Here is a 25,598-nt window from a genome sequence, read left to right on the forward strand (position 1 = left end):
TTGTAATAAGGAGCTCATGATCTGAGCCACAATCAGATCCAGGTCTTGTTTTTGCTGACTGTATAGAACTTCTCCATCTTCTGCTGCAAAGAATATAATCAAATCTGATTTCAGTATTGACCATCTGGTGATGTCCATGTGTAGAATTGTCTCTTGTGTTGTTGAAAGAGGTGTTTGCTATGACCAGCATGTGCTCTTGACAAAACTTTCAGCCTTTGCCTTGCTTCATTTTTGTATTCCAAGGCCAAACATGCTTGTTATTCCAGGTATCTCTTGGCTTCCTACTTTTTGCACCCCAATCCCCTATCATGAAAGAACATCTTTGTTATTAGTTATAGCAGATCTTGGAGGTCTTCATAGAACTGTTCAACTTCAACTTCTGCATTAGTGTTTGGGGCATAGACTTGGATTACTGTGATATTCAATGAGTTGCCTTGGAAACAAACTGGGATCATTCTTTCTCCTTTAGATTGTATCCAATTATTGCATTTTGGACTCTTGTTGACTATGGGACTACTTCATCTCTTCTAAGGGATTCTTTCCCACAGTAGTAGATATAATGGTCATCTGAATTAAATTTGTCCATTCTCATCAGTTTTAGTTCACTGATTCCTAAGATGTGGATGTTGACTCTTGCCATCTCCCGCTTGACCATGTGCAGTTTACTTGATTCATGGACCTAACATACCAGGTTCCTTTGCAATAGGGTCCTTTACAGCATTGGATCACCACCAGACGCCTACACAACTGAGCATTGTTTCCACTTTGGTCCAGTGGCTTCTTTCTGGAGGAATTAGTAATTACCTTCTGCTCTTCCCCATTAGCATTGTGAACACCTTCTGACTTTGGGGGGCTCGTCTTCCAGTGTCATGTCTTTTTGTCTTATAATATTGTATTGTTCATGGGGTTCTTGTGGCAAAAATATTTGAGTGGTTTGCCATTCCCTCCTCCAGTGAACCATGTTTTGTCACAACTCTTCACTAGGACTCATCTTGGGTGATGCTGCATCGCATGGCTTATCGCTTCATTGAGTTATGCAAACACCTTTGCCAGGGCAAGGCTGAGATTCATGAAGGGAATAACCTCTATAAACATAAACCTCTACTAAAAAGAGTAAGGAGATGAGAAGGGTGAGCTCTTATGGCCTGAGATTATAGCAGAGGCAAACAGGGAGAAGAAACACTTCTTTCCTGATCCGACTCAGTGAATGGAAAGCCATGAACTCTTCTCCCAGAAGAGAAAGCCCTCCAACTTTCTTTTCCTTCAGTAAAAGCCTTCTCCTTTTCTTGTGTGGGAACTTGCATGTGGCTTACCATGGTTACAGACCCCAACTCACAGTTCTCTTCTGAGCCCAAGCAAAACAACCCATCGTTGTTTAGTCGCTAAGTTGTGTCTGACTCTTCGGTGACCCCACGGACTGTAGTTCACCAGGCTCCTCTGTCTGTGGGATTTGCCAGGTCACCATCTTTATTTTAGGTTAACAGTGGGATCCATAGGCAATTTGTCGGTATATAGATAGTTTGCCCAGAGCTCACTTTTCATGCACTTTTTCCTTAATTTCATGGACTCTCTGGTGAACAGCTTAGGCCTACTGATTTATTTAAGTGTTAACATTTTTTGTTTTCAAGGAGCTAGGGTATGTTGAATCTTACAGACCAGTGGCTGGGGTTGAAAGTCTTCTGTTCCTAGTTTAGAATCTCATGACTTGATAAGGACTTTTAAAAATCATTGTACATGTACCATAGCCTTCACTTCAACCTAGATGTTTTCTGCTACAACACCTGTTTCTGTAAGAAAAATTAGCTTTTATCTGATCAGTAAATAAGGAAGTTTGGTCCATTTAATGTGAAGTAGTATCAGCTCATGTGCAACTTCTCTTAGATAAAAGCAGCCACAAAAAGTAAAACAATAACCTTGAAAGGAAAAGGAAATACCCTCAACCTACCTTGTGCAGAAGCCTTTAGACATGAAAAAATTTTGATCTGATAAGTTAGTTTCTGAGAGACATGCAGTCAGATATTCTCCCATGTTTATGGATTTGGATATTGTTTTCTCATTATTCAGTCATTTGTTTGCTTTGTGTATTAAAATCTATTTTCTTAGTAATAAAGTTATGATTATTATGTTTTGCTTTTTAGTATGTGCTGTTTTTCTTTATCTGTATTAATTTTTTTTTATCTTAAACCTTGTGATATTGTGTTATATTGATACAACCTTCATTTTTGGTAGCATTTGCATACCAGTTTTTCATACTAGCACATACATGAATGTCTAATGAAAACTATCATAACCGTAAAATACATATTTTCAGGGTAGTTTTCATTGGACATTTATATTTTAACCAGCCTAGAGTTAGATTTTTCTTAAAAAAGCAATCTGATAAATCTTTCACTTAAGAAATAGTTAAAAGTATTACATTTATCTTTTATTTTTATGTTTGGGATTCTTTCTACAAGCTTATTTTTTTGGCTATTGATGTTGGCCAGTCATTTTGTTTGCTACTTGACTTTGCTCCTATACTTTGCTGCATTGATACAGATAATCCTTTAGTCACTCTGCAGGTTGGGAAACTATAAGATATAATTATATATAGCTTTAATTAAATAGTATTACTTTTTAATATACATAATTAGCTTTAAGTTAACCACATGTAAGGTCTCTACTTTCTGTCCAAAAAAAAAAAAGACTCAGCACACTTTATTTATTGAATGTTTTCATTACAATATAATATGTTCTTGTCTAGAGTTTTAGTTTTTATATCTTTTTCATTGCTGAAGTTATAATTTCCTTTTTAAAAAAAATTATTTATTTTTGGCTGTGCTGGGTGTTTGTTGCTGCTCCAGCTTTCTCTAGTTCAGGGCAGTGGGGCGACTCTCCATGTGCAGTGTGTGGGCTTCACATCGCAGTGGCCTCTCTCGTTGCTGAGCACAAGCTCCAGGGCATGAGAGCTTCCGTAGTTGCGGCACATGAGCTCAGCAGTTGAGGCTTCTGGTCCCTGAAGCTCGGGCTCAGTAGTTATGGCACACTGGCTGAGCTATTCTGCAGCATGTGGAATCTTACCGGAGCAGGGATCCAACCTGTGTCCCTTGCATTGGTGGGCACATTCTTAACCACTGGACTACCAGGGAAGTCCTATCATTTACTTTTATAATTAATAATTAATATAATTAACTGGTATTTTATAAATTAATTTTAGACTGTCTTTTAGGACACTGTCTTAGGAAAATTAAAAATGAGCACTTGCTCCCAGCTCTGACTTCGCATCGAAGTTCCCCAGGTCCTGGCAGCACGCGTTTCCTCCTGGGCCAACTCTAATGGCGGTTTCCTGGTGCAGACATCCAGTCCCAGTTGTACCATAGTCATCACTCCTTCTCTAATTAATGTGTTGCCAGCATTTCCACTCTTTCATTTCTGTGCATTTTATGTTTCTATGCAAGCTATAATTACGAAGTATGATGCTCTTGTCTTTTCTGTTCCTTGTGCTATTTTTACACAAGCTCTCTCCCTACCACCCAGTTTTCTTACATTGGTGTGAGATTTTTCTGAATTCAAAATTTGTCAGCAGACTTGTATTACACAAGAAATGTGTGTCTGTGTGGCTGTCAATCTAGGCTGGCAGTACGGTTGCCCAGGTTGTGTACTGCAAAATTTCTAAGGCATTCCATTCACCTGAATGTGTTGGGCTTGGTGGCCTCTGGCATTTCATGGTATCTGACTAGTGTAGAAAATTGCACAGTTGAAAAGTTAAATAGTCCTGTGAGGCTTTTAACTTTGAATAGCAGTGTTGTTCGCTAGTCCAGCTGGTAGGGGGCTGTATAGGGATCTGGCCTTACGGGCTCAGGAGAGACTCTCACCCTCCTGGCTTCAGATCTATATCACGACTGCAGTTTCCAAAACTGCCTCAATCTGAGGGAATTAGCCTGCTTTTTGTAGCAAGCACACAGCGATTTTAGGCTCAGCTAGATACATAAAACTCATAAGACTAGAAGCCTTATAGCTCTAGTCAAACTATATAGGGCTAGTTTTATCAACTTTGTGAGAGACTGCAGGGCAGGGGGAAAGACAGGACAGAGGTGGGCATGGCCTCTGCCTTAGCTCCTGAGCTTATCATCTCTTGTTCGTTTAGGGGCAGCTTTTCTTTACCCACTTCTCCCTCTACCTTGGCTTCTCCAGAGTGAGGGAAGGTGATTCCAGAGGTGGTATGGGAGCCATCCTTTTAGAAGACTTAAGCTCTTGAGAGTCACTTGGACAGCAAGGAGATCAAACCAGTCAGTCCAAAAGAAAATCAGCCCTGAACGTTCATCGGAAGGATTGATGCTGAAGCTCCAATATTTTAGCTGCCTGATGTGAAAATACTCTGATGTTGGGAAGGATTGAGGGCAGGAGAAGTGGGTGACAGAAGATGAGATGGTTGGATGGCATCACCGATTCAATGGACATGAACTTGGGCAAACTCCAGGAGATGGTGATGGACAGGGAGGCCTGGTGTGCTGCAGTCCATGGGGTCACAAAGAGTTGAACATGACTTGGCAACTCAACAATGGCAAAAACAACAAAGCTACAAACAGGGACTGACATCTTTTGCAGTTGCTGATAGTCATTAGCTTCCAGGTCCTGGCTAGGGGATGCCTGGCTGCAAATTACTTGGAAGGAGAATCTAGTGTTGTTAGTTCATTCACAGTTCTTCCAGCCTGTGTGTGGTTCATTAGTCAGGAGTTCCCATAAGTGATGTTGCCTGGGAAAACACCTGAAGTTTTACTTTGATAAGTTTTAAAGAAAGCAGAGCTTAGGGGAAGGTGAGCCCAGGCTTTCAGGCTTGCGTTGTCTTTTCTTCAGTTATTCAGCAGATAGAAAAACTTGTAACTTTTTCTTTCTGCTTTTCTTCTTCCAAACATTTTTGAAAATTTTATTTTTAATTGGAGGATAATTGCTTTACAATGTTGTGTTGGTTTCTGCTCTACAACAACATGAATCAGCTATAGATGTACACATGTCCCTTCCCTCTTGAGCCTCCCTCCTGCCTCCCCCATCCCACACCTCTCGGTTGTCACAGTGCGCCAGGCTGGGATCCCTGCGTTCCCTAGCGGGAAGCTGTGAGCAGCAGCTTCCTGCTAGCTCTCTGTGTTACACATGGTCCTGTATCTATGTCAGTGCTGCTCTCTCAGCTCACCCCACCCTGTCCTTACCCCACTGTGTCCAAAAGTCTCTTCTCTACATCTGCGTCTCTATTCGTGCCATGCAGATAGGTTCATCTATATCATTTTTCTAAATTACATATATATATATATATGCATTATACAATAATTATTTTTCTCTTTCTGACTTACTTCACTCTGTATGACAGACTCTAGGATCATCTACCTCACTACAACGGACTCAATTTTGTTCCTTTTTATAGCAGAGTAATATTCCATTGTCTATATGTACCAAACATTTAAAATTTTATTTTGCTTTTATTCTTTGTTCTTTTAATTTCTTAATGAATTGAACATTTTTAAGGAAAAAGTCTTTATTGTAACCTTAGATTTCAAAAGGAAGCAGCTAAACATTTTCAGCTGACTATACATAATGCTCCTCTGTTGGCTTAGTGGTAAAGAATGTCGCTTGTCAATGCAGGAGATGCTGGTTTGATCCCTGAGTCAGGAAGATCCCCTGGAGAAGGAAATGGCAACCCACTCCAGTATTCTCGCCTGGGAAACTCCATGGACAGGCAAGACTGGCAGCCTGCAGTCCGTACGGTCTCCTCCAGAGCGTCAGACATGCCTTAGTGACTAAAGAACAACAATAAATAGGTAATGAAAAGTTCCAAGAAAGTTATTAACTGTTTATTAAATTAATATGCATTGTGCATTATCTCATAATTTAAAAATGGAATAAAGGTAATTTTCCCTGGAAGAGCAAAATGAAATATAATGGGTGAAAAAACTCACTCCTTTGTTTTATAGAAAGAACATAATAAGGTGTTTTGTTGTCTGATTTTTCAAAGAGCACATTTCCATATGAGTGAACAGAGAGGAAGGGATTAGTACATGATTGGTATAAGGGATTAGTATTAGTATACAAGGTGGAGTCTATTTTAAAATGCTTCTAGTTAATAAACACATAATTGAACAAGTAATTCTTGAGTTTTAAAAATTTGATGTTGCAAAGGAATACATATATTTCTTTATGCTAATTGTATATGTGCATTTTTATTTTAAATATCTTAGTTTGAAGCTATTGTGGTTTTAGTTTTTATGTCCCATGAAAGATAGTACTGTATCACCTCAATACTTTGATGAAAAGAGCACAAATCACCTGAGACCTTAAATTTAAATGAAAAATAATGCTTAAACTAATTACTTAAACAATTTCAATAAAAAACACTAACACAGCTAAAAGAATTCTATATAAAATTCTTCTGGATTTACTTTAAGAAGTAGATGATTATTTGTTAAATTCCAATTATTACTTTGAAAGGGATTCTTCTAAAACCTTTATATACTTGGATAAGTCCCTTGAATTTTATTAATAGTGGTAATTTCTTATGGATTCATTTATTTCTGTCTTGTCTAGTTTCAAATTACAAATTATGAAGAAAGTTGAATGACTTGATGTAACTATATAGTCTTTATGCATTGACTGGCACAAATGGAAATAGCATTTTATATTTGTTAGTGAGTGTTTACTACTTCCGTGTTTATAAAGAATGATTCATTTTATTAAGTATTTATCACTGGAAACAATTAACTAGAAGTTAATATAAATTGATAAAAATAATTGCAATATTTTAATTGTATTTTTTATTTATTTAAATAAATTTATTGATCTTTTATTGAAGGATAATTACTTTACAGAATTTTGTTGCTTTCTGTCAAACCTCAACATGAATCAGCCATAGGTATACATATATCCCCTCCCTTTTGAACTTCACTCCTATCTCCCTCCCCATCCCACCCCTCTAGGTTGATACAGAACCCCTGTTTGAGTTTCCTGAGCCATACGGCAAATTCCCATTGGCTATCTATTTTACATATGGTAATGTAAGTTTCCACGTTACTCTCTCCATACATCTCACCCTCTCCTCCCTTCTCCCCATGGCCATAAGTCTATTCTCTATGTCTGTTTCTCCACTGCAACCCCCTGTAAGTAAATTCTTCAGTACCATTTTTCCAGATTCTGTATATATGCTTTAGAACGATATTTATCTTTCTTTTTCTGACTTACTTCACTCTGTATAATAGGTTCTAGGTTCATCCACCTCATTAGAACTGACTCAAAGACATTCCTTTTTATGGCTGAGTAATATTCCATCACTACGAACAAAGCTAGTGGAGGTGATAGAATTCCAGCTGAGTTATTCCACATCCTGAAAGATGATGCTGTGAAAGTGCTGCACTCAATATGCCAGCAAATTTGGAAAACTCAGCAGTGGCCACAGGACTGGAAAAGGTCAGTTTTCATTCCAATCCCAAAGAAAGGCAATGCCAAAGAATGCTCAAACTACCACACAGTTGCACTCATCTCACACACTAGTAAAGTAATGCTCAAAATTCTCCAAGCCAGGCTTCAGCAATACGTGAACCGTGAACTTCCTGATGTTCAAGCTGGTTTTAAAAAAGGCAGAGGAACCAGAGATCAAATTGCCAACATCCACTGGATCATGGAAAAAGCAAGAGAGTTCCAGAAAAACACCTATTTCTGCTTTATTGACTATGCCAAAGCCTTTGACTGTGTGGATCACAATCAACTGTGGAAAATTCTGAAAGATGGGAATACCAGACCACCTGATCCGCCTCTTGAGAAATTTGTATGCAGGTCAGGAAGCAACAGTTAGAACTGGACATGGAACAACAGACTGGTTCCAAATAGGAAAAGGAGTACGTCAAGGCTGTATATTGTCACCCTGTTTTTTTAACTTATATGCAGAATACATCATGAGAAACGCTGGACTGGAAGAAGCACAAGCTGGAATCAAGATTGCTAGGAGAAATATCAATAACCTCAGATATGCAGATGACACCACCCTTATGGCAGAAAGTGAAGAGGAACTCAAAAGCCTCTTGATGAAAGTGAAAGAGGAGAGTGAAAAAGTTGGCTTAAAGCTCAACATTCAGAAAACGAAGATCATGGCATCTTGTCCCACCACTTCATGGGAAATAGATGTGGAAACAGTGGAAACAGTGTCAGACTTTATTTTTATGGGCTCCAAAATCACTGCAGATGGTGACTGCAGCCATGAAATTAAAAGACGCTTACTCCTTGGAAGGAAAGTTATGACCAACCTAGATAGCATATTCAGAAGCAGAGACATTACTTTGCCAACAAAGGTCCGTCTAGTCAAGGCTCTGGTTTTTCCTGTGATCATGTATGGATGTGAGAGTTGGACTGTGAAGAAGGTTGAGCGCTGAAGAATTGATGGTTTTGAAGTGTGGTGTTGGAGAAGACTCTTGAGAGTCCCTTGGACTGCAAGGAGATCCAACCAGTCCATTCTGAAGGAGATCAGCCCTGGGATTTCTTTGGAAGGAATGATGCTAAAGCTGAAACTCCAGTACTTTGGCCACCTCATGCAAAGAGTTGACTCATTGGAAAAGACTGTGATGCTGGGAGGGATTGGGGGCAAGAGGAGAAGGGGACGACAGAGGATGAGATGGCTGGATGGCATCACTGACTCGATGGACATGAGTGTGAGTGAGCTCTGGGAGTTGGTGATGGACAGGGAGGCCTGGTGTGCTGCGATTCATGGGGTCGCAAAGAGTCAGACACGACTGAGTGACTGATCTGATATGATCTGAATATTCCATTGTGTATATGTACCACAACTTCTTTGTCCATTCATCTGTCAATAAACATCTAGGTTGCTTCCATATTCTAGCTCTTGTAAACAGTGCTGCAATGAACAACGGGATACATGTGTATTTTTCAATTTTGGTTTCCTCAGGGTGTATGCCTAGGAGTGGGTTTGCTGGGTCATATGGTGGTTTTATTCCTGGGTTTTTAAGGAATCTCCATATCACCTTCCATAGTTGCTATATCAATTTTCATTCCCGCAAACAGTGCAAGAGTGTTCCTTTTCTCCACACCCTCTCCAGCATTTATTGTTTGTAGGCTTTTTGATCATGGCCATTCTGACCAATGTTAGGTGATATCTCATTGTGGTTTTGATTTGCATTTCTCTAATACGGAGCAGTGTTGAACATCTTTTCATGTGTTTGTTAGCCATCTGTATGTGTTCTTTGGAGAAATGTCTGTTTAGGTCTTTTTCCCACTTTTTGATTGGGTTGTTTGTTTTTCTGTTATTGAGTTGTATGAGGTTCTTGTATATTTTGGAAATTAATCCTTTGTCATTTGTTTTATTTCCCATTAATTTCTCCCATTCTGAGGGTTGTCTTTTCACAGAAAGGAAAAAGAAAGAAAAAAAAAAAAAAAAAACTCCACAGCACTGTAGAAGCCCAATGTAGTGGCAGAAATTTATAACAACAATAAAAAGTAATTGAATATACAACATATATACCCATAAGCAAAATCAAAACAGTCCAACAAAAATAAAGTACAGTAGATTGACCTGGCAAATAAAGGTTACCAAAATTGTATCTACCAGTTAAGAACACAACTAAAGCACAAACTGGAAAACAGAACTAAGGCAAGTTGCCAATTGGGAAATAAAGCAGTGAAAATAAAACTAACAAATATGTTGAGAGGAAAGGAAAGAAAGAAAAGAAAGAAAGACTAGATATGCAAAGTTATATAGAAGTAGATAAAGAAGATTTATACACATTAAAGGTTAATTGCAAGGGGAAAAGAACAAAAAAAGCAAACAAAGAATAAATGTAGAAAAAATGATAGGTTTAAAAAATTTTTTAAAAAAAGAAAAAAAAAAAAGAAAACTCCACAGAACTGCAAAAGCCCAATGTAGTGGCAGAAATTTATAACAACAATAAAAAAATGTGACTCAGGGGAAAAAAAATAAAGCTCAAAAGCTTAATTAGATTTCATAGTGCCAATAAAATCGACAACTACAACAGATGGTAGGGAGGAAGGAAAGAAAAAGAAAAATCTTAAAGAATCTACAGAACAAATCAAAACATAAAAATAATAAATGTTTTTCTTGAGTCTCTGCTGACAGAGTCCTTTCCCTCGCTGGGAGCACAGTCCACCTCACCTCCCTAGGATGCCCTCCAACTGTTGCTGATCTCTGGACCTGCTGTGGGAGCATCTCAGATTCTAATCTGCTCCTACTCCTGTCTGTTCTTGCCTCCAATGTCCACAGCTATCAGAACTAGTGCCTTTTCTTTTGTGGGAGCTCTCAATATCCTTTTATATATTCCATAGACACAGAATCTGCCTAGTTGATCGTGTGATTTAATCTGTAGCTCATATAGCTGGTGGGAAGGTTTTGGGTCTTCTTCCTTAGCCACCCTGCCCCTGAGTTTTAATTGTGGTTTTATTTTCACCTCTGTGTATGGGTCATCCACTGGAGTTTGCTCCTGAGGCTGCCCTGGAGGACTTGGGTTTGCCCTTGTGAGGGCCAGGTGTGGAGGTGGTGCAGCTGCTTGGGTCGAGGGATTCTGGCAGCACCAGGTACTCAGGGGAGTTGGCGGCTAGGGCAGCAGGAAATATAGTGCTCTAGAAAGATATGGCAACCAGTATTGCCCAGTATGCTCCAGTATTTTTGCCTGGAGAGCCACCCCTGACAGAGAAGCCTGGAAGGCCACAGTCCACAGGGTCACAAAGAGTTGGACATGACCGAAGCGACCCTGTGTGCATAGACGCAAGATTTTCTTTTTTGCCTGTGGCAGCTCTGCCCCAGTGAGAGTTGAGCGTGAAGGTGTGGCAGCTGCTTGGCTTGCAGGGACCCTGCGGCACAAAGTGTGCAGGGACATAGGCTGCCTCTGCCCCAGGAGTATGGCCCTATCAGAGTCTTTTTTCGAGCCTCTTGTAGCTGGCAATCAGAAGGCCTCTTTGGCCAGTGTTCCTCTGTAGCTCTGCGCATTCAGGCCCTTAGAGGGCTCCCTTGCCTGGGGTCCTTCTTTGTTGTTTAGCATGTCAGTCACATAGAGGGGCCCCCCTGTGTGGGGTCCTAGTCTGTAGACCAGCATATCAGTCACTTAAAGCAGCACCCTGCGTGGGGTCCTAGTCTGTAGATCAGCATATCACTCACTTAAAGCAGCACCCTGGGTGGGGTCCTGCCTTGTAGTTCAATGCATCAGGTGTTTGATGCGCTAGCCTCTCTATTGAACAATAGCTGCCGATGCTGGCGTGTGGGGAGAGAGAGGGTATGGTGATGGCTCCACCTGCTTTGCATGACTCAACAGTACTGCCTTGCTTCCATGACTGCCCAGCTTTCCTCCATAGGCATTTCCCACCACAGTTTCCTGCTTCACATCCCCTTGATCCATCTCTCCAAAGTCAACAGCAGTCCTTGCCCTGGGATTGCTCCACAATCCCTAAACTCCAGGTCCTAGCTGCTGCACCTTCCAGGGGACCTGTGTCCCTGTCCAGGGTATGTATGGCTGCAGCAAGGACTATCTGATTCTCATTCCATTTAGGCTGCCATGGATCAGCTTCTTCACTCCCAGCCTTAAACGTTTGTCCTCTGACTCAGACAATTGCCCCAGTGTGGGGATGGGACCCCTGCTTCAGTTCCCCCACCTGCTGAGGGCAGGTCCAGTCCTACAAACACTCTTGTTTTTCCCCCTAGTTCCTTCATCCTACCGAGTTTTGCATGGCTCTATATATTCTTTTCCACTGGTATTGTCCTCCTGTCTGCTCTCAGCTGATGTTCTGCTGATGCAATTCTGAGTCTGAAGGTGTATTCCTGATGTATTCGTGGAGAGAGATGTACTCCACGTCCACCTACTCCTCTGCCATCTTGTTCTCTCTGTATGTGTTTTGAGCTTCTTTAATATCATGTTAATCAAGGAAAAGTGAATGGTATTCTAATTGTTACCTTTTATATTATTTTTCAGGTGCATTTTCTTGATTATGAATCAGTACCATTAGGTCAGAAAATGGAAAAGGTAATGCAGATTAGAGAGTTTGCCAAGGAAGCGAAAAAAAGAAATATTTTATTATCTGGCCTTCTCATATATTTCCCACAGGTAGGTAAAAATATTGATAAGATTGTATGTTCTGTAGACTACAGTTTTTTTTTGGTGGAACCTGATTTTTTTTAAAGCAAAGAAATATTAATGAAATTTTGGGTTGGAAAATTATTATCTATTCATATTCTGAAGCAGGTAGAAACTCTTGACTCTAAGGAAAAATTAAAAATCAAAATGAGTGTTTTGATTGGGGGGAAAAAAATGAAAATTGGCAAATATCTCATACGGAGTAGCCCACATAGAATTGCCAGATATGGAAACAAAAAAATACAATCCCCAGTTATTTGAGTTTCAAATAAATATTAATTTTGAGTACATCCCAGTGTTGGAGTTTGAAATTCGAATTTCATATTTAACTGGACTTTTGTGTTTAGCTGGCAACCCTAAAGTCATGATTCTTAGCCGTTTGTATAATTTAATATATTTATTTCTTTGATGCTATGCTAAGGATGTTGGTAATCAAGATTTTAATCCCTTGAAAGCAGTGGCTGGCATTCAGATTGCATGAGGGCATGGTATTTAACTAAAGAAAAACTCTTATTTCACTGTCTGTTAATAGAAAGTGACTTAAGCTGAAGGCAAAATGAATTAGCGTTAGAGATTCTTTGTGCAGAGAAATGCTATTTAAATCAAATTGTTTCGAGAATCTGTTAGAGAAAATGGATTTGCCCTTTGTCGTGCATAGACACCTTTTATGGAACTAGCAGAATGCTTTATGATGTCTTAGGGTTGTACCACACAGAACTCAGGGGAGTAAAATAGTCGACTGCTTTTTTTTTTTTTTTAATGGTCTGGAATAAAAGTGATTTGGTACTGACTGTCCAGGGTATGAGAGGTATTTAAAGTTATATGGTTGATGAGTAACATATATTGTTTATGAAATATTTAAGGTGACTTTTTTAGCCTGAAAGTAACATTTCTCTTGAAACAAATGGATTTTAATTAAGGGTCATCTTTTAGCCAATCCCTTGTTTTTCTTTAACTTTGAGGTGGTTTCCTCTGTTTTCAACATAGACAGGCATGACCTCCAGTTGGTCACAAGGACATGGCAAAGTTTAGTTCACTTAGGATCGTGGAATTGTAAAATGTCAGTCCTGTAGGGTTCCTGAAGTCAGCACAACCAAGGCCTGAAGAGCTGCATGTACTTGCGCAAGGTTATGAAACTGGCAGAATAAGAGTAAGAACTCGGGTCTGTGTCTTCCTTCAGGAACGTTTCCTCTTCAATGCATTGTCTTTGGTTATACTCTGGGTTGTCGTGGTGGGAAGAATAAGTCAGTTCTTTCTCTTGTGCCATGCGAGGGTGTCATGGAGGCTCATGACTAATACTGTGCTTTGCAGATATGAAATAGAGATGACTCAGGGAAACCTTACAAGCAGGGAATGGTGGAGCACACACAGTTCTGGAACTCTCTGTCGTATGACTTAGACTAAGCACAAAGGGTCTGTAGCTGGCATTCCAGGGGAGGGCCTGGTTGCCAGATGAAATAGAACATTAAATTTCAGACAAAAATTATATTTTAGCATAAGTGTGTCCCAAATATTACATGGGACATATTTGCACAAAAATGTATTTGTTATTCTGAATTTCAAGTATAATTGGTTAGCTTCTGTTTTATGTGCTAAACTTGGTAACACATGTAGAGCGTTTACATAAAAAGTACTAATTTTCCCATATGTGACATGCTCTATACTTTTATGAACTAGAGTCCAGTGAGTATTTATGTGACTGTACCTGATTGGAAAAATGGCCTCGTTGAAGAGGAGGAGCCTTTGCAGCCCTCTGCTTAGTATCTGACTGCTGTTTCAAGCAAATTTGGATCTCCTAAGCCAGCTGTCTGCTAAATCACCAAAAGTAATTTAGAAAAAAAATGGTCCTGCAATGGCTTCAAGATCCGTCTCTCGTTACTTTAGGATGCAAAGATAGCTTACTTTAGCGTTGCTTGTCTCTTCTTGACAATATAATAATGGAGATGTTTCAAGCATGTGAGAATGTTTAAAATGTAGGGTTTACTTTTATCCTTAAAGACAGAAATGTGAATTGACTCTTCTTTGCCCAACACATTTTCTAGTGCATAATTCCACCTTAAGGAGCATTTCCAAAAGCTCCTGGGATATTTGTTAGATATGCCATTTGAAAAAGAGCTGTGCTTAAAAAATTGGGGAAGTGGCAGTGAATAGAGTTGAATAGACTCCTTTAATGAGGGCTTCTCATGAACCTTTAGTATACTGATTATCATTTCATAACTTCAAACTAGCAACAAGGGCTATGCCATTCTCCATTTCTCCTGTAACACTTAACCATAGATAAATCATGGGACGTAGTTCAGTTCAGTTCAGTCACTCAGTCGTGTCCGACTCTTTGCAACCCTGTGAATCGCAGCACGCCAGGCCTCCCTGTCCATTACCATCTCCTGGAGTTCACTCAAACTCACATCCATCGAGTCAGTGATGCCATCCAGCCATCTCATCCTCTGTCGTCCCCTTCGCCTCCTGCCCCCAGTCCCTCCCAGCATCAGGGTCTTTTCCAATGAGTCAACTCTTTGCATGAGGTGGCCAAAGTACCGGAGTTTCGGCTTTAGCATCATTCCTTCCATGTTCCCTAAAAGACACTTTGAGAAACACTGCTCACAAATACACCATAAGTAACCACTACTCCTGCACAGTCTTTTTATATTTCTGTACTAATTTTCCCATTTGGTTGAAGCAGAACGTCTAGCATCAGATGCCTATTTGACACTCTAAAGACCAAGGGTATGAAGATGTATAAGGTGGAGCTTCTATTCACTGTTCAGAGAAGACTGTTGGTTTGTGCTTTCCATGGTGCTGTGAGACACAACTTTTCATAGTATTCATACACTAGACTTTGTTCCCTAAATCTGATTCTGTGCGAGCCATTAGGTGTTTTGTAGGTAGTTATCATGTATACTTTTAAGCCTCTGAGCAGTTAAACCTTTCTAGATTTCTTAAACTTGTTTTTATAACATTAGCATCAAGAGCTTCTTCTTTGGGTAGGTTTTGTGGCAGCCCACTCCAATATTCTTGCCTGGAAAATCCCATGCACGGTGGAGCCTGGTAGGCTACTGTCCATGGGGTCGCAAAGAGTCAGACACGACTTCACTTTCACTTTCACTTTGGTTTGTTAATAAGCCCCTACTTGGAAGAGAGAATACTGAACTGACTTTCTGTATCTGTGTTATATATATTTTCTTTCTGGCTTAAAGAAAGCCTCCCTTGTTTTGTTTGTGATGCTTCTGGTAATGTAGATGGTCTTGATTTTGGGCCAAACCTTCACAGTGTTGATGTACAAGGTGTTTATATTTAAATAGAATTACATAGATTTTTTTTTTTTTTTTTTTTTAAACACAAGATATTCTCAAACCTCTGCATTTGTACAGAGTTCTTTTACACACATGTATAGGGCTTTCTCGGAGAAGGCAATGGCACCCCACTCCAGTACTCTTGCCTGGAAAATCCCATGGATGGAGGAGCCTGGTAGGCTGCAGTCCATGGGGTCACTAGGAGTCAGACACGACTGAGCAACTTCACTTTCACTTTTCACTTTCATGCATTGGAGAAGGAAATGGCGACCTAATCCAGTGTTCTTGTCTGGAGAATCCCAGGGACAGGGGAGCCTGGTGGGCTGCCGTCTCTGGGGTCGCACAGAGTCAGACACAACTGAAGCGACTTAGCAGCAGCAGCAGCAACAGCATAGGGCTTTCTGTGTTTGTTGTTCAGTCACTCAGTCGTGTATGACTCTCTCTAACCCCATGGACTGCAGCATGCCAGGCTTCCCTGTCCTTTACCATCTCCTGGAGCTTGCCCAAGCTCGTGTCCATTGGTGCCATCCAACCATCTTGTCCTCTGTTATCCCCTTCTCCTCCTGTCTTCAACCTTTCCCAGCATCAGACTCTTATCCAATGAGTCGGCCCTTTGCATCAGGTGGGCAGAGTATTGGAGCTTCAGCTTTAGCATCAGTCCTTCCAATGAATATTCCAATGAATATTCAGTGTTGGTTTCCTTTAGGGTTGACTGCTTTGATCTCCTTGCAGTCCAAGAGACTCCCAAGAGTCTTCTCCAACACCACAGTTCAAAAGCATCTATTCTTCAGCACTCTACCTTCTTTATAGTCCAACTCTCACATCCATACATGACTACTGGAAAAACCATAGCTTTGACTCTATGGACCTTTCTCAGTAAAGTAATGTCTCTGCTTTAAAACACTGTCTAGGTTGTCAAAGCTTTTCTTCTCTGGAGCAAGTGTCTTAATTTCATGGCTGCAATCACTGTCCACAGTGATTTTGGAGCCCAAGAAAATAAAGTCTGTCACTGTTTCCATTGTTTCCCCATCTATTTGCCATGAAGTGTTGGGACGGGATGCCGTGATCTTAGTTTTTTGAATGTTGAGTTTTAAGCCAGCCTTTTCACTCTCCTCCTTCACTTTCATCAAGAGGCTTTTCAGTTCCTCTTTGCTTTCTCCCATAAGGGTGATGCCATCTGTGTATGTGAGGTTATTTATATTTATCCCGGCAATCTTGATTCCAGCTTCTGCTTCATCCAGTCCAGTATTTTGCATGATGTACTCTGCATATAAGTTAAATAAGCAGGGTGACAATATACAGCCTTGATGTACTCCTTTCCAGACTTGGAATCAGTCTGTTGTTCCATGTCTGGTTCTCACTATTGCTTCTTGACCTGCATACAGATTTCACAGGAGGCAGGTAAGGTTTAGCCAGTAGTAGACTAGAATGATGATTACGTTTGGTAAGTAAGTGAAGAATGGCCATTTGAAAAGGTTTCTCAGGTAACTGAAATCGGGTCTCTTTGTTCATTAATGACTACTGTTCTAAACACTCAAAAACATTCAGTATAATAGAGCAGTTATATTGTTAAGGATTCTTAGTTGTAAACAAAAAAAAAATGTTTCATTGTTTTTTTACAAGACAGATTTTTAAAAGGTATTTTGTAGTTGTATAGAATTTCTCAAGAGTCACAGAACCAGAATTGGGCACTGTGTATCCAGGAGCAGGGCAGTTGACAGACATGCTCAACCACAGTGTAGGACTGTGCTGAGAAAAATGCCTTCCTTTACTGATTCTGGGTACATGATATGCGATGAACCATGGGTAGAAATTCTACTGTAGCCGATCCAGGAAATGAAAAGGGTTTCCTAGATATAGTCTCTTTGTTTCTGGTGCCACTTTTACATTCTAAGTCTCTTCATATGCATAACAGTACCTATAGCATTTAGATATTATAGAATCTGGGGTAATGTAGTTTGGTTTTTTACTCTGCAGTCACTATTGCACAGAAATGAAAACTGGGTTATGGTTAGGACAGGCATTGCTTGACTTTGCAATATCAGTCCCATCTATGTCATGTGGAGTCTTGTCTTGGATCGAAATGAAATCAGACAGAGCACCATTAATGAGTTGTCTTTACGAGCTTGGTATTTGTCTCTATGTAGGCTTTCCATATGGTGTCTACTGCAGTTATACATTTTTAAGTACTATTTTGCGTATGAACTTTTATGATAAGAATTTGGCAAAGTCTATAAAATTATTATCTGTAGAAGTTTTGTATTAAATCTGTGCATTTTACATGCTCAGGGCTTTAGAGATGACACAGGTTCATGGTTAAAATGCTTCCAAAAGCTATTGTAACTGGTTATTTCTTAAACTGAACTAGTATCTTCCCCGTTAACTGACAAACTAGGTATAAGACCTTAAATAAAGGATATAAGCTTTCTAGTGGAGGAGGGCCTGGAAACTCACTCCAGTATTCTAGCCTGGAGAATCCCATGGACAGAGGATTGGAACCCCATGCATGGGGTTGCAAAGGGTTGGGCACGACTGAGTGACTTAGCACACATGTGTAAGCTTCCTAGGCTTTGGATTCTCCATTTGTGAAATGCACTTTTACAAATGCAATCAGAACTTCTGCATTAAAGCCTTTGTTGGATGAGAAAGTGGACACACTAGAGGCGTGCGGGCTGCATCAGGTTATATGTTGACCATCTCTCAGTCTGACACAGAGCAACGCGGGAACTGGGCCTGGGTTTTCTGTCCTCTCCCTGCAGACTGTAAGCTTCACTATACTATTATTTCCCTTATTTTACTGAGGCTTACTCATTATTGTTCATATGTTTTATTCTAGTTTAGAGCGGGAACTGTTCTCTCTCTCTCTCTGTTTTTTGGTTAGATACCTCAGTGAAGTAGATGACAAAGGTGATGTCTTAGTCTGTCTGCTGCTACTGCAGATTGGAGGCTGGAAGTCTGAGATCAAGGCACCAGCATGTTTGAGTTCTCAGGATTCCTTTCCTGGAGGCTAAGCGATATTTTCTTGTTGGGTGCTCACATGGCAGGGACAGGGTGAGGCCTCTAAAAGCCCTGTTCTATTGACAAGGACTCTAATGAGTTAATCCAACATCTCACTTCCTAAAGCTTCATAAAGGAGTTCAGATTTCAACATATGAATCTGGGGGAGGGACACAAAGATTCAGTCCGTAACAGGGAAGGAATTAACATCCATCAGAGAAAGGTTAAGGAAATGTAAAGCATGTTAGCAAGAAAGGGAGTGTGTGCCATGTTAGTCTGTTCATTATCTTCTGTCTCCTTTCTTCTCCTTTGAACTGGCATTCCACTGCATTTGATACAGTGGGAAATTGGACTTTGGGAAGCATTAATTTGGCTTGGTATTTTCATAAGATGGGGGAAGGGACTACGTCAGACAGACCTATAGAAAACAAGTCTTGGAGAGGTCAAGGGGTAAACTAGGAGAGCCCCTCTATCTTCTGGGCTTCCCTGGTGGCTCAGATGGTAAACAGCCTGCCAGCAATTCAGGAGACAGAGGTTTGATCCTTGGGTTGGGAAGATCCCTGGAGAGGGGGATGGCAACTCACTGCAGTATTCTTGCCTGGAGAACTCCATGGGCAGAGCTACGATCCATGGGTTTACAAAGAGTTGGACATGGCTGAGTGATTAACATTTTTCACGTTCATTGTATCTTCTGTCTGCTCCTGAATACAACTGTTTCTTCTCTTCCAACAACTACAACAACAGCTTCTCTTACAAGAATAACAAGAGCTCTGAGAGACACATAAAAGGGAAGAAAGTTACCAAAGCAGTTCTGTAATTTTTTGTTTTTTAAAGAAAAATTATTTGTAAAAGACTTATGAGGAGCTTTTTATAAACTTCCAAAAATAGGATGTGAAATGGTGAAAGTTGTTTGGCAAAACGGTAAATTAGATAAAGATGTGTAAACTGATCTTGTGTCCAAGGCATAAGCCAGATCTCTCTACTTGATGAGTTAAGAAATCCTATTCTTTCTCTGTTGTCTGGGTTTTGAAGGTTTTGGATCTATTGTAAAGGACATCCAGAAAACATTCTTGACAATGAATCACTTTGTAATAACTTTAAGGAAATTCCAAATGAAACATTAAGAACTATATAAACAGGTTCAAATGCTCTCAGATGCCTTTATGAAAGACCTTAATTGGTAGGACACAATTGACATCAGTCTTTCCCTCTCAGATGCGCCCCATTTGCTCTTCTGTTCTCAGAGTTTCAAGTCTGTGTGATCACTTGGAGAACAAATAGGTGTGTGCTATCAAGTAGCTGAACACAGTTTTGTTTTGTTTTGTTTTTTTAATGAAAATCTTTGGAGAGATTAGGCTTAAAACTCTATTCCCTGAAGTCCTGAAGTGAGAAATTACTTGGACTTCAACTGTGAATTCTTTGCAAAACTCACATGTCTATCCAGGCCATCAAATCGTATGGCATGTACAGTAAAGAAGCAGCACCAGATCTGTTTCCAGAAACCTGTAATATCCTGTTCAGAGCAATCAGGCTTTTTGATGTGGGAGTGTTGATGAGACTAAATATTCTTCACTTTCAAAATTGTTTTGGCTTTTATTGTTTAGCTTTAGTCATTCTTTGGGAAAATAAGGTTATAAAAGATAATGTCTTTTCAAAATTGCACGTTTGAAAAACTGAAGCTATCTTCAAGGAGTTTGGTTAGCTTACTTGGCCAAGTCATTAGAGAGAGCAGCAGTAACCTATTTTACTTAGATATATCTAAATGAAATGGATTATTAGATTCAAACTTCTGCTGCAGATCTCCACTTAATTTTTGTGAATGAAAGAAGCACCATTGTGCATGAAAATGGCCATGGAAAATTCTTAATGAAGTAAATCCTTTGCACAGTGTATTAGCTGGCTGTTACTGCATAACAAATTACCCCAGAAATTAGTTGCTTAAGGGCTTTCCTTGTGGGTCAGCTGGTAAAGAATCTGCCTAATGTGGGAGACCTGGGTTCAATCCCTGGGTTGGGAAGATCCCCTGGAGAAGGGAAAGGCTACCCACTCCAGTATTTTGGCGTGGAGAATTCCATGGACTGTATAGTCCATGGGGTTGCAAAGAGTCGGACATGACCGAGCAACTTTCACTTTAATTAGTTGCTTAGACTACATAGATTATCTCACAGTCTCTGTGGTTCTCTGGGTCAGCGCCTTTGTCAGGGCTCCACTGAGAATGATCCTCTTCCTAGCTCACTTAGCTAGCTGTTGGAAGGAATCAGTTTCTCTGTGCTATGGCACTGAGGTGTCACTTCTTCACAAGCTCATGGTTGAAGGCCTGTCTCTATTCCTTGTCATGGGGGCCTGTTCACAGAGCATTTTACAATAGCAGAGCAGTCAGAGAATCAAGACCGCGGTCACAGTCTTCTGTAACATTATCGCCAAGAGACATCCTGCCAGTTTTCCTTGTATTCTGTTCATTGGAAGCAAATGACAAGATTTTGCCCACAGGCAGATGAGGTGACAACACAGGGCATGGAAACCAGTAGATAGTGGTCACTGATATACGTATGTATGTGTATATATATATATATATATATCACAGCAGTTTTTATGTAGAATTTCTTTAAAGAACATTAGAGGGAGGGAGGTATCTTTCTCTGTTTATTTTCATTTTATGGAACACTAATTATCCAAACTGCAGAAGCAGCTGTGCAAAGAACTCTAAAATTGAAATGTTTAACTGAATCAAGTAGAGAACACGATGTGCATGCTAGGGGTCTTGGAAACATCAAGCAGGGTGGGAAGGGAAACGAGAAAGAAGAAATGGAAAGTCAAGATAATTAAGATTTAAAATTCTAAGCCAATGGCAATAAATCGGAATACTTAGAAATATTAGGGGCTTATTGACTATTAGATATTGCATGCCATTTAGATTAAGGGTAACAGTTCCAAAATCTGGAACTACCCAAGGACAGTGTTCCAGGAATGAGAGTTAGTTTTATGTAAATTCCTTATTTTCTGCCCTAAACCATCAGGATTTAGCAAAGATAACAGTTTGTAAATTTACAATAGTTTGTAAATAAACGTGTGTTTATTGTCTCTGAGAATCCTATCAACCTTATTTATTATGATCACTAAGGAAATACAGAGAGACCTTCTCCATTGACAGGAAGATATGAGTAATGTTTGGCATAAAGATTTGTGTATGGAAAACAGTGAAGTTTATTAGTTTTCCATCCATCTCATTATTCACCTTTGACAACTGGTAAGGAAATATATTTTAATTAAGCTTCAACTTTCTCTTACTGAGTGCATAATGGCAATTATATAGTAATGCTATTAGATGAGTTGGTTTAATAACAAACATATCTACAGTCACTCTTTGGGATCTGCATTTTAATGGACAGAAAAAACACAGATGTTTTACAAAGACATCATTCATGATGATTATTAGGCTCTGGCCATTGTTTATATTTTGCATGTTTCTAATCACTGTACTGTGCTGAAATTCTGCATCAGCAAGAATATAAGGAAAGAGTGTTCAGTAGTACCACAGATGATTTACCATTTTTTTCAGCTAAAAAAATATATTTTAATCTTTTGCATTTTTACTCTACTTCCTTTATAAAAATACGATTCTCCATGTGTACCTGTGGCCTAAAAGCTTCTGAATCATAATGTTTCATAACTACGCCACAGATAAGCTTTTTAGAAGAGGATTCAGGAACACAAAAATTTAATGTTTATTATAGGAAACATGCTTTACTTTTTTATTGTTTACCATAAAGGCTTTTTCATTAAAAATATTCAAAGAAAGGAAATTTAATTTCTATTCATAGGCTTGCAAGTTGAAATTGGGGCGATTTGGAATGTATTAAAACAGAGACCACTAAAGTAATTTATATAGCAGTTACTGATATGTCCTTATATTTAGTTTATAGGTTTGAGCCAACCTTATGCTCTATTCTTGCTAATAAAGTCAATTAAAAAAATTGATTCTCTAGTGAGAATATACTGCTTGGAAAAGATCAGCTGTATTTAACTAAATACCAAGTTATAGGTAAAATGATTTAAATGTATAAATGTAGAGATTTGTGGTTTTCTAATGCATCTATATTATGCTATATATTTCAAGTTACTTTCATGTGAAAAGTCAGGCCATTTCTTGCTTGCCTGCTACATAGATACTTTTTTTTTTTTTTTTAATGCCTAGGTTTTTTTCTTTTTTTAAATTATTTTTAATTGGAGGATAGTTGCTTTACAATGTTGTATTGGTTTCTGCCATACATCATGGTTAGATATCTTTGATTTTGACTTAATATGTTTAGTTTTGAATTTTAAATAGGAATAGTTAAGTTTTGCTCAGTATATACACACACACACACACACACACACACTAGGGTTTACAATGATTGTGCCATATACTTCACCATCTTAATCCTCTTATCCCTGCATTAAGTTTTTGACTTCATATTTAAGATGTTTTGATGCGATTAAAGGATTTAAGCTCTTCAAGACGGGTGGTCTCTTCTCTGTTAAGAAAAGTCCAGCAGTAACACAACATTATTAGGCTTTTTTGACCTTCATGAGAAGAAATAGGCTAAAAACCTGGATAGGAAATTGCTAAAAATCTAGTTATTGAATTCTCAGGTCTGACCCGTGAAAGAATACACATGATCCCTAAATCTAATTTTTTTAGATGGAAATGTTACAAAAATTAAAAAAAATACATACTGATCATAGAGTAACAGTTAAAACACACAATGGCAAACATTTCTGAAACTTGATAGCAATTTCAATAATGAAGGCTTGTACTTACCCTAAAAATAACCAGGTAAATGACTGGGAAGAGGCTTAATAGTTTTCAACAAATGACCTGGTCAGTATAATTTAAAAAACCCCTGTTATTTTCTTACTTTGTAGTTACTGTTTTTCTCATAAACTAAAGGATCATCTAGCTTTGCCACACTGTCACAAGAACATGAGTTTTCTTTACAAATATGCTTTCTCAAGTTAAGTAAATCACAAGTGAACATTTCCTGCGTGTGTGATCAGTCACTTCAGTCATACCTGACTCTTTGCAACCCCCCAGATTGTAACCCTCAAGGCTTTTCTGTCCATGGGATTCTCCAGGCAAGAATACTGGAGTGGGTTGCCATTTCCTTTTCCGGAACGTTTCCTACCTTTCCTCAGATTTTTGCTGAGTGTTATAAGACCTTGTCTTTGTTTTTAAGTGTGTGCAGGGGCCTTTGTAAAGCATCTTGAGAAAGTCAGATGATGGCTGAGACCTGACCTTCCCCCTCAGGGAGAGGTTTTACTGAAGAAACTACAGCAAGTTAATTGGATGTTATAAATGCATAACTTCAGGTTTTTAGAGCTTAATTATTTCCAAAGGTATGTTTCCCAATGGTTAGCTTAGCAATAGCAAATGTGGCCCTTGTGGTGAATTCATGAAAGTAAGTAATGAAAAACAGCTACCCATGCCTTTTGCTACCAGCAAGGCTGATTCTGTGAAAGCCTGTACTTCTAAAACCTTATATATTACACTGGAGATTACATATCTTTTCAGCTAGTGTATCTTTGGAACTTCATTTAAAAACGTATGTGCTATGGTAAAACGAGGGAGAGCTTTCTTGTCTACACCATTAAGAATAGTAAATTTCCTGATGTTAAAAAAAAAAAATCAGTAAAATAGCAAAAAGCTTACCAAGTTATAATTTTTAAAAATGTTTTAGAAAACTGAAAGAAATTAATATATTTGTTTCTACTACTATAGCTTCTATAGTTCTAAAAGAGATGGGAATACCAGACCACTTGACCTGCCTCTTGAGAAACCTATATGCAGGTCAGGAAGCAACAGTTAGAACTGGACATGGAACAACAGACTGGTTCCAAAAAGGAAAAGGAGTATGTAAAGGCTATATATTGTCACCCTGCTTATTTAACTTATATGCAGAGTACATCATGAGAAACCCTGGGCTGGAAGAAGCACAAGCTGGAATCAAGATTGCCGGGAGAAATATCAATAACCTCAGATATGCACACGACACCACCCTTATGGCAGAAAGTGAAGAGGAACTAAAAAGCCTCTTAATGAAAGTGAAGGAGGAGACTGAAAAAGTTGGCTTAAAGCTCAACATTCAGAAAACGAAGATCATGGCATCTGGTCCCATCACTTCATGGGAAATAGATGGGGAAACAGTGGAAATGGTGTCAGACTTTATTTTTTTGGGCTCCAAAATCCCTGCAGATGGTGACTGCAGCCATGAAATTAAAAGACGCTTACTCCTTGGAAGGAAAGTTATGACCAACCTAGATAGCGTATTCAAAAGCAGAGACATTACTTTGCCAAAAAAGGTCCGTCTAGTCAAGGCTATGGTTTTTCCACTGGTCATGTATGGATGTGAGAGTTGGACTGTGAAGAAAGCTGAGTGCCGAAGAATTGATGCTTTTGAACTGTGGTGTTGGAGAAGACTCTTGAGAGTCCCTTGGACTGCAAGGAGATCCAGCCAGTCCATTCTGAAGGAGATCAGCCCTGGGATTTCTTTGGAAGGAATGATGCTATAGCTGAAACTCCAATACTTTGGCCACCTCATGCGAAGAGTTGACTCATTGGAAAAGACCCTGATGCTGGGAGGGATTGGGGGCAGGAGGAGAAGGGGATGACAGAGGATGAGATGGCTGGATGGCATCACCGACTCGATGGACATGAGTTTGGGTGAACTCCAGGAGTTGGTGATGGACAGGGAGGCCTGGCGTGCTGCGATTCATGGGGTCTCAAAGAGTCGGACATGACTGAACGACTGAACTGAACTGAACTGAACTGAACTGAAGAAAGACAGGGAATTTTTCTCTCCAGGACATTTTATTTAACTCTAAGTGCTTAAATGGAAATTTTAGAATTCTGTAATTGCCTCATCAAGCATCCAAAGTTTGACTCAGATATGGTGGCTAAATCACTGCTAGTTTCTAGCCTTCTTGATCAGAGTTTCAGTTGGTTTATATTATTTGGATATGAATTTGATTTAGATTCCCCTTTGTCTCAATTCAAATGTCTTGAATAATGTCCAGTACTTTTATTTTAGATGGGAAACATGAACGTTTTTAGTCAGAATACCAAATTCATTAAGATTTTTATTTGATAAAGGAAAATATAGACTATGAAATCTTTGTAAATTATAAAGTTGTAACTTAGGTAAATAAATTGAGAATTTTTGAT

At 39.3% G+C, this 25,598-nt stretch overlaps 1 protein-coding gene across 6 annotated transcripts in view; it reads left to right on the forward strand.

The window, feature by feature from the left end:
• The window catches only part of CRPPA (CDP-L-ribitol pyrophosphorylase A), a 468,932-nt gene that overhangs the window by 220,318 nt on the left and 223,016 nt on the right, over nucleotides 1-25,598 (forward strand). For 3 of the 6 annotated variants that reach the window (XM_070369767.1, XM_070369766.1, XM_070369769.1), the window contains one exon: nucleotides 11,949-12,080. In XM_070369767.1, coding sequence (XP_070225868.1) covers nucleotides 11,949-12,080 — 132 coding nt within the window. Of the gene's footprint in view, nucleotides 1-5,616; nucleotides 5,793-6,944; nucleotides 7,432-11,948; nucleotides 12,082-24,155; nucleotides 24,286-25,598 lie in introns of those variants that run through there. The other 3 variants (XM_070369771.1, XM_070369770.1, XM_070369768.1) reach the window with 3 other exon arrangements.

Source organism: Bos mutus, chromosome 4, assembly GCF_027580195.1.
Source record: "Bos mutus isolate GX-2022 chromosome 4, NWIPB_WYAK_1.1, whole genome shotgun sequence".
In the NCBI taxonomy this organism is placed as follows: domain Eukaryota; kingdom Metazoa; phylum Chordata; class Mammalia; order Artiodactyla; family Bovidae; genus Bos; species Bos mutus.